Source organism: Prosopis cineraria, unplaced genomic scaffold, assembly GCF_029017545.1.
Source record: "Prosopis cineraria cultivar Desert tree isolate PC_DT_omini unplaced genomic scaffold, ASM2901754v1 PC1, whole genome shotgun sequence".
Classification (NCBI taxonomy): Eukaryota; Viridiplantae; Streptophyta; class Magnoliopsida; order Fabales; family Fabaceae; genus Prosopis; species Prosopis cineraria.
Genome location: NW_026555332.1, coordinates 43,922,665 through 43,937,009, shown reverse-complemented (window position 1 = coordinate 43,937,009; position 14,345 = coordinate 43,922,665). Strand labels below are relative to the sequence as shown.

Here is a 14,345-nt window from a genome sequence, read left to right as displayed (position 1 = left end):
CACAACCTGAATGAAGAAAATTACTAGTAGAAAAAAGGGAATTAATAGAACTAAAATTTTTCAATAATAAATTTAAACTCTTTGTTAAATCTCGTAGTTCATGTGAGAGATCTGATATAGAAATTTCATTAACCATCGCCCTCCTTCCTCGAATCACTTTCTGCCTTGAATTTGCTGCTAGCATTTTATAAATCTCTTCCCTTTCTTCAGCCGTCATGTTACTTGGATCACCTCAAGCTGCATTATTAACTTTTGATTGGCATTCAGCATTCAGCCCATTATAAAAAAAAATCCATCAAGAGTATGTGTGGAAATTGGTGATGGGAACATTGGCTTATGAGGAGATTGTAATGCTCCCAGGCCTTATGGAACAATTCACTATTCTGCTGTGTGAAGAAGTGAATCTTATCCCTTAATTTTGAAGTCTTCTGAGGAGAATAATATTTCAATATAAATTGCTCATACATCTCTGTCTAAGAGCTTATGGAAGCTTTTGGTAATCGTAAAAGCCATTGACGAGCTTCTCCTTTTAAACGATATGGAAAGCAACATAGCTTTAAATTATCATCTGATAGATTATTTAGCAGTAGTATATCAATTATCGTATACAATTCTCGTATAAAATCCAAGGTATCTTCAGTTCGGTGCCCGTTGAAATTAGGTAGCGCATTTAAGTGAATATTCTTAAATTCATAATTACGTCCTCTCGTACTCAATTGGATGCATGACAGATTAGATGTGATAAATGGGCATTGAATATCTTTAAATGTAATGGATGGCTCTAAAATAGTTTCATCACCCATATTTCTTCTTTGAGATCTATCTTTTCTGCAAAATCGTTCAATTTCTAGATTAATAGGAATCAAATTTACATCACCAGAACTTCTCTGCTGCATAAAAAAATAAATAAATAAAAATTTAAAATTAAAATGAACTAAAAATTAAATAGTTAGTAAATTTGTGACTTCATTAGCAATGGCATCAAAAACTTGTCACTCTCACAAGTGTACGAGATCACAATAATAAATTACCTAGAGTATTTCAAGTGTCAATCTCACAGGAAAGTTACACTTTTACTAATTTAAATAATTAATAGTTCAAAAAAAATAGATAAAATGGATAAATTTGATAAAAGTATAAAGAATAAAATTAAAAAAAAGAAAATAATGATGATGAAATTACAATCACTTGAAGTGTTAGGATTTAGGATTCACCCTATAAGTTACTAGTTTCTACCTTTTAGGTTGACTCGAATCAATTATAGTGACAACTATTTCTAAAATGTCTTAAAATTCTCTTGAATTATTAGTCCCTTTTTAATTAGTGATAAATTCATTCTCACGATACCCAAGCAACTAATTAAATTGTGAAACTATATTTTAAGTCATCATAAATTTTTAGAACTATTCGTAGCCTAATTATTTTTGTTTATTTCTTTAGATCTAGGTTATTTCTTCACCTCCTAGTCTATCAAAATTACTTATAGACTTGATTAAATGGTAGCCAGTTATTAAATCAATATGAAGAACAAGAGAAATAAATATAATTGAAAAAAGCAAAAATATTCATAAATATAAATGCAAAGAGTCAAAACAAAGAAAATAGAAAACTAGCTCCTCAATTGGGCTACATTTTTATCCCAACTGAATAATTTAGAAACACATAATAAAATTAAATAACACTGTTTTAAAATTCTCAATTATAAAAAATGATCACAGAAAAAATTAAGGAGTAAAAAATAATTATAATTTGTAAAACTTCTCAATGATCTCACTTTCAGCCTTCATAATGCTTCTACGAGCTTCAAATATCTCAGAGAGAATTTTTGAGGTACTCAGATAAGTGATTAGATGCCTTTCCTCTTGATGGAGGGAGTATTTATAGTTAAAGTAGAGGCTCTTTTTTTTTTTCCTTTATCGATATGGGACTTTAATATATATATATATATATATATATTTCTTTTTTTCTTTTTTCCTTTTATTTGGTTTATTCTTTTTCTCTGTAAAATATAAAGATAAAAATATATGAGTGAATTTTATATTAAAATTATTTTTTATCTTATAATTAAGTGATAAGGAAAAATATATAAATATCAATTAAATAACTATAAAATCTTAATAAATATAATTAAATTTAAATTTAAATCTATACTTATTTAATTATAAAATACACACTTATCAGGTATATGTATATACTTCATTACAGGGAGCACCTCAAATCGTTAGTAAAAGCGAAAAATAACTTGAACGACAGTAGACTTCGTCGGCTCCTACTAAAACTGTTTTTATTTTTAAGTTGGAGTAATATTTATTTCAAGCACCCGTTATGTTAGTGATTAATGATAAATGATTATATTTATTGATATAATATATAATATCATATCACAGAAAAATAAAAGAAAAAAGTTCATGGTAACTTATAATTATAAGACCACGCGTTAGCATATACATAATTTAAATATTTTGAGATGTAAAAGATTATACTCCCTTGGTTTAAAAATATATGATATTTTTTGAGGAATTAGATGTTAAAAAATATAAGTCATTTTTAATCTTTCGAGGTGTAATCATTGTCTTTTTTTTAAAAGTGTTTTTATTGATAATAAATTTATATTTATTATGGATGTTTAATAGGGATAAATATGAAAAGATAGTGTTAGTAGAAAGTAGTTAACTACTTTATTGAAAGTGAGATTCAATTAAAAATGTCTAACATTTTTGAACGAAAGAAATATATATGAATAGTTTATCCTGGCAAAGAAAAAAAAAATGTATCGTATCCTTGTAATTTTCTTCATATAATATTTCATGTTATATACTTTTAGCTTCGCTCATGGTTAATAATTATATTTATTGATACAATATCTAATATCCTGATTTAAAACATTTATAAGGATAGTTTATCATAACAGAAAAAGAAAAATACCTTATTGCAGCCTTATAATTATGTGACTAAATGATAGCACAAAGATAATTTTAATGTGGGAAAATCGGAGAGTGACAGTTAAATCTTCAAGGGGAATTAAAAAATGTTAGGTCACAAATAATTTTTTTTAAAAAAATAAAATGTTAATATCATTTTTAACTATTGTAAATTTAAGAATTTCAATTATAAATAAAATATTTAAAATTTTAAATGAAGCAATTAGTTTGTTATTGAAATTTTAGTTTATAATTGTCTAAATCACTCATTTTTTTAAAGAATATTATTAAAAATCTAACTGTTATCAATTTTTTATGACTTTATTATCATTCCCCTTTTAATATTTTTGAGGTATAAAATATTACATATAATATAAAGATAGTTTAACATGGCAGAAAAGAAAAAAAAATCATATCCTTATAATTTTAACAATATAATATTTAATGTTATAAACTTGTAATTGTATGAATTTAAATTTAGTGAGTGGTTCAAGTCTATTTACTTAATGAGTATTTTAATTAGAGTTATTAAATTTTATCAATATTTAAAAATTATCAAGATATATTTTATTTTTAAAATTTAAAATGGTTTCCAAAATTAAAGCATTTCTCATATATGTTGTCGTCTTTAAAAATTTTAAATTTAATGCTTCCTAAATATTTTAGGACAATATTTTTTAATTATTTAATTCAATTGAATAATTATTATTATATTACGTGAGATATTCATTTAAATTAATAGATTTAAGTCATTCATTAAGCCAAGTCCACATCATAAGCAATGATTATATTTGTTGATAAGTTTTCCAGTATTGATGAAAAAGATTAATTATAAGGATAGTTTATCATAACAGAAAAAGGGAAAAAAAAATTATCGCAATCTTATGTTAGCATATAGATAATTTCAATATCTTGATTTTTTTTTTACGAACAATATTTTGATGTTGTTATCTATGTGGTATAATTTAATATTTTGATATTATTTTATCTATGTAATATTTAATGTTCCATACAAGCCGCGCTCGGGGCGTCGCACCACTCCTAGCCCGACCCTCGCAGAAAAAGAGAATCCGTCGCCGGAAAAAATCACAGGGAGAGAGAGTTCGTTAGCACGCCTCACATTTTGGAAATTCTTAATACGTTGACTTTTACATTTTTTTTTAGCTCTTAATAATCTATATTTAGCAGTGACAGCTGACATAGTAAAACTCAAATTCATTCTCCTAACCGAACCCATTGCTGGGTGAAGTTCAGCGTCTATGTTTAGATGCTGTCCCAATAAAAATTACAGAAGTGAATCAGGAACGAAATTCGGATTATATTAATCTGATTTGTTCAGTTTGTGGTAAGTTAGATTCCAACGAGAGCTTCGCCAACTTTTTGGTCCTACTTTTCTTTGGAATCTGTCACCGTTTTGGGTGAAAATTCATGTTTGCTTTCATCGCAGATTAAAAACAATTCAAGTTTCAAGGCCGAGGTCTGAAGGGGTGTCATGGCCGAGAAATTGAATGACACCGTGGAAGACGACGCTGTGGAAAAACCTGACTCGAAAGAAAAGAAGTTGTCTTCAAAGGTGAAGGAAAAGAGTGCAAGCTTCAACGATCGAGGAATATGTGTGAGAGCGGACAAGATTGATTTCAAGGATTGGGATTGTCAGCTGGACAAGCACTTGAATAAGGTTTTGTCGAGAGAGGCAACGCGGAAGAGGAAGGAAGACTGGGAGATCGATTCCTCCAAATTGGACATACGGCGTGCTATCGATCACGGAGCCTATGGAACAGTCTACCGTGGCGTTTATGACGGCCAAGACGTTGCTGGTAAATTTCTGCTGAATCTCCAATGATTCGATCATGCTCTTATTCTCGTTCATGAATGGATTGCTATATTCTTGTAAAAGTAGATTCGTTGGTTTTTTGCAAATTTTCGACAATCGGAGCGTATGTTAAAATAATTAAGCGCCGTTAGATTAAACCGTGGTTGAGTGAGTCTTAATTATACACGCACACAATTAATTTAGGGTGTTCATGACATTTAATAGCGGACCGTGCCTCAAAGATTAATTTTTTTTTAATGGGAACCGGCTGAACCATCAATTTATTTTGTTTCATTGATTTCTGTTATTGGTTTGACATTTTTACGAGTTCTCGAGTTTTTTTTTTTTAAAAAAAAAAATTTACATGATTCTAGATTGGACCGGCAATTTTATAATTGAATTGGCTAGTGTTTTTGGTCGTTCTGGTTCAGTTTTTATTAACATTGTTATATGTTGTTTTTTATTTGATTATTGGACTGTATTTCCATTGTGCCTTGATGAACATGTGATAACTGTCATTCACAGTGAAGGTATTTGATTGGAGGGACACTGACAAGGAAGCAGCCGCTATTCGGGCATCGTTTCAGCAAGAGGTTGCTGCTTGGCATAAGCTTAACCATCCAAATGTCACAAAGGTATACATAAATCTTCCTGATCTACTGCTTTTGGAGGAACAAGACGACACACAATTACAGAAAATGAGAATTTATGGACTGCTTGTACATATCGTACATGTGATTCAGACTATTATAGATTGTTTTAGTTCTTATATAAATAAAACTAGATGATAATGATGAAATTTCTATGCAGTTTGTTGGAGCTTCCATTGGGAACTCGTTTGTGAAAATTTCTTCTGAAGACATATCAAATGAAGTTTATTCATTTATTCCGGCCCAGGCCTGTTGTGTTCTTGAGTTTGTTCCTGGAGGGACGCTGAAGAAGTTTCTGATGAAGAACAGAAGGAAGAAACTGGATTTTGATGTTGCAATCCAACTTGCTTTGGACCTCTCCAGAGGGTCAGTTTATCGCTTCTCGCAAAATCAGGAATGAATTCTTGTAAGGCTATATATATAATAGGTGTATTTGACTACAATGGTGTCTTTTTTTGTGCGGTCAATTTTAGTTTGAGTTATCTTCACTCAAAGAAGATTGTGCACCGGGACGTGAAGACAGAAAATATTTTATTGGATGCAAACGGAACTGCGAAAATTGCTGATTTTGGCGTTGCTCGAATTGAGGCTCTGAACCCATGTGAAATGACTGGGGGGGTTGGAACCCCTTGCTACATGGCACCAGAGGTAACCTGTTACCTGTTTTTATTACTACTTTGCAAAAGTCTGATTCTGATATACTATAATCTAACTGGATCATTATCATGCTCAAATTTTCCAATAAGCACAACTCATTTCACTAAAACGCTTCTAGAAATTCTACTATTCTCGTTTTTTGTGGGGTGTATAGATTTCTGCATTCTAGACAGATGAAGAACAATTATTTGGTGGCAGGTGCTTAATGGTAAGCCTTACAATAAGAAATGTGACGTCTACAGCTTTGGGATATGCTTGTGGGAGATATATTGCTGTGACTTGCCTTATCCTACTCACAAGTTTTCTGACGTATTTACTGGAGTTGTCCGACAGGTTTGCAAATTTTCCTCTCTTAATTTCAGCTTTATGCCGCGCATCATTAGCCGAGTCTTGCATTGAGTGAAACTGTTGTACCTTTGAACAGAATTTGCGACCAGAAATCCCAAGATGTTGCCCAAGTTCACTGTCGAGAATCATGCGAAAATGTTGGGATGAAGACCCGGACAAGCGTCCTCAGATGGAGGAAGTGGTGAGAATGTTGGAGGCAATAGATACAAGCAAGGGAAGACGCATGATTTCAAAGGACCAATCTAGTTTTTGGTGTTTTTGTCCTGGTGGAGTCCTTTAATTTTCTGCATCTCTCTCTTCATCTATGTTCTGATTTCCTTTTATCATGTTTATGGTAGGAGCTAGATCTCTGTAGACTTTTACTTTTTTTTTTTTTTTTTTTGAATTAGAGCAGCATTTTATTTTAATTTTTGCTTGCACTTATTTGCTATATTTTGAAGATTCAAATTCGACATTTAGTGGACGAAACTGAGTCTAGACATCAGCTTTTAATTGGTGGTGGACAGCGCTATAAAAATAGCTAATTAAGATTATATTCTGATTCAAAACAAGGGAAATGATTTTAGTTAGTCAAATTTTGTAAGATTGAGAGTATGAAATTTTGAGAAATAAAATTTAAAATCTAAAAAAGTGATAAGAATCATGTTGATTTTAAAAATTAATATTCATTTTGTTTGAATTTATTATTCAATTTTAAATGATATTATGAGGATGTTTAAATTTAATATTAACAATATAAATACGAGTAATAATTTCAAAAAGTAATAGTGATAATTTAATCTTATGATTTTAATAAAATAAATATTTTTTAAAGATTTTTGACTGCCAATTTTTAAATATTTTTTATAGAAACAAACAAATATCAAGAAAAAAAATTAATACAGATTCTTTTGTCATTTTATATTCTATCATGGTCCGGGATTCTTTCAGCTACATTTATACCCGTTCAACTTTGAAGATGACTATAATTTCGGATAAAAATAACAATCTAAACAAATATGGGGCTATTTGATTTGTGCTTTTAAAAATTGTTTCCGTTTTTTTTAAATAAATAATTCATTTAAATAAGTGTTTCGAATTAAAATATCCTTAACATGTTTATTTTTTATTTTTTAAAATTAGAAAATAAATATCTTAGAATTATGCTTTTTTTAAAAACATTATTTTTGGTTGTTGAAAATTACCGTCATGACCCTGCTGCTATCGATTACCCTCGTCTGCCTATTCCAACCTTTATCGTCAACCGGTTATTATTGTTAATTTCCAATGGCTATTAACGTTGGTCACCGCCATTGACCGTTATTATTAACCATTATCACTTAGCTAATCACATGTTGGTCATTTGTCAACTAATCATCACCATCCTCCATCCTCGACCATTGCTAACTACTATCAACTTATCGCCAATATTTATCTTACGAATTATGACCAACCACTATTATAGACATAACCATGAACCACATGTGACCAATACCATCCATCCATTGTTCAATGTCTATCAAACAAATCATTATAATGTCTTTATCAAAATTCAGGATTGAAAAGAGAATGGAATGGGACAAGGATCTGATCATCCGGAATCGTGAGGCCAGCATGGAGACAAAAGAGTAATACCGAAACCGAGAGCACAAAATAAGACGCAGTCTCGAGCGTGGAGGAATGAATGATGGTGACAATGAGTGGACAACCGAAGCCCAAACAAAGAATGCAAATTGCCGGCCACTAGGCGGATCGCATTTCTCACTCAATCCCGACTTATCGCCCTCACTCCAACTCCAACGAAACACATCATCACCGACCTTCGCACTCTCCACTCTCCCTCTACTGATTGCAAAATTGTCACTTTAACTGCTATTTTCTTGATTACCACATCATTCACCCCTTAATCACGGCTTCTCTATTTGTGCCAGAAATAAAAATAAAAGATGATGAGTCCATTTTGTACAGATTTGGTTGATCAATTCACAATACAAATTTATGTATAACGATGTAAAATCTTAAAAACTAATATGTGTGTGTGTTGCAAATTAAAATATAGGAGTATCTGGTTACCAAAATAAATATTAAATTGATAAACATGACATTTTAAAAAATTAAAGCATAATATTTTTTAGCTCATGTCAAGAACTCAAGATAATTTTAGTTTTGTCACTGACTACACGGCTAGACTTCGTTTCTCTCCCCTAACTTTCTCTTCATTTCCTCTCCACTAACTAAAATAAAATCTGAACCATCCAGATTTGGTGGAGATTAAATCTGGATGGTCACATTTAATATCTTTATTTTTATTTATATTTATATTTTATATTATTAAAATTAAAATTAAAATTTTAGTAAATTTACTCTATTATCAATTTGGACAGTAAAAATTTAATATGTTCAATTTAATTTAATTTCAAATTTTTTTATAATTTTTATAAATTTATATCTAGATTTACTTTGAAAAGTTCAGATTTAATATTAATTTTTTAAATTTTTATAAATTTTTTTTGCTAAACATAAGTTAAAAGTGAAGATAATCTCCCGATTGACACTTTCTAAAAAAAATATTTTTATAAAAAATTATATAAGTTAAAAAATTTAAATCCAAATCATTTAGAGTAAATCTAAATAATTAATTTATAAAAATTTAATATTTATTTTTGGACCCTTCAAATTAAATTTGGACTATTTGATGGGTGATAAAATAGATTTATCAAAACTTTTAATTTTAAATTTAATAAGTATAAAATAAAAATATAAATAAAGAATAAAAATTTTAAATCTGAATCATACAAATTTATTCTGCATTAAATATGGATAGTGCAGATTTTATTATAGTTAGTGGGGAGGAAATGGAAGGAAAGGCTAGTGGAGGGGAGCCAAGCCCTGCATGGCTACTACATACACCCCTGACTCCGTCGTTTTTATTTTTCGGGAGTCATAGAAAATAATGAAAATTAAATAAAACTATAAAAGAAGATCTAGAATCCTACATGAGTATTACAAAGAGTTCAAAACTATAATACTATTTGCGGCTTCACAACTATCAAATATAGCATTTTCAGTAATTTATAAAGATTAATAATATAATTTTTTAAATAACAGAATAAATGAGCAAATTATTCTCAAAATTTTAAACAATATTTGGGAGTTTTTTTTTTTAAATGAAATGGAATATAATGGGATGATTATAAGCCTTATACATTATTTGAGATAAATTTTTAAAAAAGTGTAAAATGATTTAGAGCTTTAAGTTCATTTTTCTTGACCTCAATTTGAAGTCAGATGATTAAATGACATGATATAAATAAATTTTTTTATAAAATTATTCTCATCAATCTCACCCTTTTCTCACCTTTCACTTTTTTTTTTTTGCTATAAAACTGCAAAACATAATTATATATAATTCAAATTTATTAATTTTAATTAATTCATCATAATGATTAATAAAATCATTTCTTCTTTTAAATAAAACCTACATCAATGAAATGTTGCTTTCCATTCCACGCTCTTCCACTTTCCTTCATTTATTTTTCATTAATTAATGTTGCTTTCCATTTCATCATATCTCTCAAATATATCCTTAAATCTAGTAGAATTATAGACCATGAACTCATTCATTAAATAAATTATTTTTCATTTTTAAAAAATGATGTAATTTGATTTAATCATTAACAAAAATTAACTTTAAATATTATTGGATGAGAAAATGACATAAAAAAAACCTCACAAATTACAATAAATGATCTAAAAATTATAAACAATCTTTTTTTTTTAAATTTTAGGTTCTTATCCATAATTTTTTGAAGCATTTATTGTAATTTTTTGTCATTTTTTAATAAATTTTAGGTTATTTTTTTTTTATTTGTTAGTTAAGATTAAAATTAATCTTTGCTAATAACAGGGTACGCCGTTTTCAAAAGTTTCGAAAGAAAAGTTCTGCAAGTTTTCCTGGATCTAAAATTCATTTGCCGATTCACCTTAAATAAGTCGATAGCTCCCAGAAAACCTGGTACCGTGTTTGCACTTTGAGTTTGGACAGTAATCAGTAGACCTGATCTGGGAGCGGGGTGAGGCATTTCTGCGCCAACGTCTTGTTTCTTTGCCCTTGTCACGCCCTCCGCAATGTCATCGTTGCTCACTGACTTCCTTCGTCAGGCAGGTGGCACCGCCGTCATCGACGGCGGCCTCGCCACGGAGCTCGAACGCCACGGTGCCGACCTCAACGAGCCTCTTTGGAGTGCCAATGCCCCTCGCCTCGCCCCACCTCATTCGTGAGGTACTCTTTTCCAGATTGAAACTATCAGTTCCGGGTTGTTTAGTAGTTATTGGAATCCAAAATTGTTCCCGATATCCACTCCAGAGAGTAGTGGCCTCTCTCTGGGAATTGTCAATTTTGCGGAGTCTGATGATTCTGATTTAGCTAGTGGCATAGTGCACAAGCATCACACACTATTGATTCATATTTGTGAACCTTGTAAATTTTATTTGTTTGTTTATGTAATTAGTTATTTATTTATGCTTTTCTCCTATTTTGCAAAATATTGTAGCTCCGTCTCTATATTGCCATTTTTGGGGTTTCTGAACCTGAAATCACCGTTCATCTTTTAACTGGATTTACGACAGGTTTCTTTTGTCTTCGTTGTTTTCTCCTGTTTAGTAAGTTTAGACGCTGGGTAATTTTACGGACCTACTTGATGGAGCAGGTGCATCTTGATTACCTTGAAAATGGTGCCGATATTTTAATCACAGCATCTTATCAGGTAAGTACTTTTCGCTAAGGATGCGCTTTCATATGTTTGCTCGTCTTGAAACGAACTTGAGGCCGTTGTGGTTTGCATAGGCCCACCATTCAAGGTTTTCGAGCTAAAGGCTATTCTAACGAAGAAAGTGAAGCCTTGCTCAAAAAAAGTGTTGAAATTGCTCTCGAAGCTCGACGCATATATTATGAAAGATGTGCTACATCTTGTTCAGAAAGATGAACGTGATGGTAAAGTTTTCAAACAACGTCCGATCCTGGTGGCAGCATCATTCGGCAGCTATGGAGCTTATTTGGCTGATGGGTCAGAGTAAGGTGATACGACCAGTCTTTGCTGTTCAATGCATTAATTCTGATTTTATTTAGGTATGGCACCATGTAAGTTTTGTACTGTTGATTGAAAGTCACAATGATCGTCACAATATTGGTTGAACACTGTCAGTAGCTACTTGCACGCATGCGCACTGTTGAGCTTTTCTATTAAGAACTATAAACAAGTTTGGAAAAAGAATGGAGTTTTATAAACACGCTCATAAACTAGCTCATAAACTAGTTTTGTCAGTAATCACATTTCCTCATATTTTCTTTTTAACAGTGGCGATTATGGTGATGGCATTACGTTGGAAACTCTGAAAGATTTTCATAGGAGAAGAGTTCAAATATTAGCAGATTCAGGTGCTGACTTAATTGCATTTGAAACAGTGCCAAATAAGCTAGAAGCTCAGGTATCTTCAAAGTTTTGGAAATTCAGTGAACTGGAATCCTTCGTGGATAAATTGGAACTGAAACTCCCAACTTTATTGCATTTAGAACTAAAATCTAATGTCTTGGCAGTAGAGAAGATTACGGATAAATTTATTTGAATTGTTTTGATTACTTTCTATACCACATAATTCATTGATTATGGGAACAAAAGTTTTCAACAAAGCCAGTAAGAACATGAAGCAACCCTTCTTGGAGGAGAAATCTGAAAATGCGTGAAATAAGGCTTCTATTTCGGTTCTGTAAATTACATTTATTATTAGTCTTCATGCACTTTTGCAAATTCTGTGAGCTGCAACTAGAGGACTTTGTAAGCTGTCATACAATATGTCTGGAGAGAGAAAAGAAAACAACTGATTTCTATTCTAGAACAGTCTTTATTCTAGTCTTTCTCATGACTGAGGCTTTTTTTTTTCTGTCTCTTAACCTTTCTCACTATAACTGCCCCCTGTTTCTGAAATAGTCGTCCCAAAAGAATTTGGTCCCAAAATCTGCCATTTGCTCAGATTGATGAAAAGAAACTGAGAAAGTAGTAAGTTTCCATTTTAGATAGGGTCTGTATGATTGCTACTCGATTAATCTTACATATTGTGTGAGACACTAAGACGGGAACTAATTGAGCATAATATCCAGTATCCTGGAATGGTACAAAAACCAATTAGCTGTGGTGGAAATAGTAAGCTTGGAATGCTAATGGTCTTCGCTTCCAATGATTTTTTTCCTTCTGGTTTTGACTTTCACCTACTATGCTTGTTTATTATTTAGGCTTACGCAGAGCTTCTAGAAGAAGAAAAATAAAGATTCCTGCATGGTTTTTCATTTAACTCCAAGGACGGAATTAATGTTGTTAGTGGTGATCCTTTAGCTGAATGTGGCTCAATTGCTGAGTCATGCAAAGTAGTTATTGCTGTTGGAATCAACTGCACTCCCCCTAGATTTATACATGGACTAATATTATCGCTTAAGAAGGTATATCATCAGGTTCTTCAATACCTAATTTAATTTGAATAATATACTTGGGTGTATGTATATTGTCTTTGTTTGCGCATGCCGTGGCTGGATCATGGACTTTCTTTTTCTCCATTTGTTTTTAAAATGTTCATTCAGCCCCTTCTTTTCTCTGGGTTTTTATGAATTACTGCAATTTCAGTGTCTACCTCGTCTAGTTGTTTTCGTTTTGATCACCCGGTTACTATCTGGGTATGTTGAATAGATACATATGTTGTGGGTGTCAGATTGCAAAATATGGCAAATTGATCAGGTGTGTTCTTAACTGTATCTAAAAAGATTGCTGGTATAGCTGTAAATAGATTTTAACCCTGTACCTTGATGTCGTTTCTCTGTTCATGAGCCACTATTTGTTGCTTGTTGAAAATTGCCACGTTTGTTCTTCCATTTCTGATTTGCTGAAGAATAAATGTTGGTTCTAATTAGTTACTATATTGTCGGATGCCATTTTGTAAAGTGCTGTCTTTGATTGACATGCTAATCCTTCAGGTGACTACAAAACCAATTGTTATCTATCCGAACAGTGGGGAAAGCTACGATGGTGACAAAAAGGAGTGGGTAGTAAGTTCCTTTTCTCTGCTTCTGCTGTTACATTTTACATCGCTTTTCAAGGATCGAGAGGTCATGTCCATTTTAAAAAAAACCAATATAGATTACAGAGATGAAGTTGTGGCATCTAAAAATGATGATATAACAAAAGTGGACACAGTGAAAAGTGTTGCAAATAAAACAAGGAGTAAAATACTGATGCTTCTTGTTAGTACGATGGTCTTGACACATGCTTATTTGGTCTCAAAAACTATTTATTTTTGATTTTTGTGGATGGCTTGCAATAATGACTGTGTACCTGCTTTTATATGCAAGTTTACATATGAAAGATATGGTATATATGATGAAACTGAACAAGTTATCTAACTCGTGATTTCAGACCATATGAGCAGCACACTTCATAGACATTAGCTATTATTTAATCGAGTCCAACAACTGCAGTTTTCTGTATATTTTTGAAGCACAGCTTTTTCTAGTTTTCAAGGGCTATTTGTGTTTATTTTCTTTTGTTACAAGTGCCTAATAGTTATTTCAATCAGAGGATCTCCTCCTCTGGTTTCGAAAGTTTGTAGATTATATCTGTTATATTTGTTGGACAGAGGTGGCATATTGCGATCTATCTAATCATTTAAAAAGCATTCACTTTTCTGACCCCACCCAAGAAAAGGCATTCACTTTTGACATAGTGAATAAGGAACATAGATAGTACTGATTGTACGTTATTGATACAGAAAATACCGGGGTTTCAGATGAAGATTTGTATGTATGTAAATAAATGGTGTGAGCTGGGGGAGCCTCCCTTGTAGGAGGTTGTTGCCGAACAACGCCAGCTACTGTCAGAGGCATATACAGGACACTCTCTCGCAGATCTGCAACTCTTGCCGCAGAGTGACTTC

General features: G+C 31.5%; 1 protein-coding gene, 1 non-coding gene and 1 pseudogene across 2 annotated transcripts; all 3 read left to right on the top strand.

The window, feature by feature from the left end:
• Window positions 1–312: 312 nt before the first annotated feature.
• On the top strand, window positions 313–419 carry LOC129296837 (small nucleolar RNA R71). The gene has a single exon (XR_008590005.1). It is a non-coding gene; the product is annotated as a small nucleolar RNA R71 (small nucleolar RNA).
• A 3,531-nt stretch (window positions 420–3,950) lies between these two features.
• LOC129317516 (serine/threonine-protein kinase STY13-like) lies at window positions 3,951–6,796 on the top strand. Its single transcript, XM_054961832.1, has 7 exons — window positions 3,951–4,266; window positions 4,369–4,738; window positions 5,260–5,369; window positions 5,545–5,750; window positions 5,858–6,032; window positions 6,240–6,374; window positions 6,466–6,796. The coding sequence occupies exons 2-7, from the start codon at window positions 4,414–4,416 to the stop codon at window positions 6,667–6,669; spliced, it is 1,155 nt and encodes a 384-aa protein (XP_054817807.1). The 5' UTR covers window positions 3,951–4,266; window positions 4,369–4,413; the 3' UTR covers window positions 6,670–6,796.
• Window positions 6,797–10,333: 3,537 nt separating this feature from the next.
• Window positions 10,334–14,341, top strand: LOC129317496 (selenocysteine methyltransferase-like; annotated as a pseudogene).
• Window positions 14,342–14,345: the final 4 nt, after the last annotated feature.

Bases quoted from the DNA above. Each gene is read 5' to 3' on its own strand.
- LOC129317516 (XM_054961832.1), top strand. From the start codon at position 4,414: ATGGCCGAGAAATTGAATGACACCGTGGAAGACGACGCTGTGGAAAAA. The intron at 5,751-5,857 runs GTCAGTTTATCG...GGTCAATTTTAG, and splicing joins GCTTTGGACCTCTCCAGAGG to TTTGAGTTATCTTCACTCAA. The intron at 6,033-6,239 runs GTAACCTGTTAC...ATTTGGTGGCAG, and splicing joins CTTGCTACATGGCACCAGAG to GTGCTTAATGGTAAGCCTTA.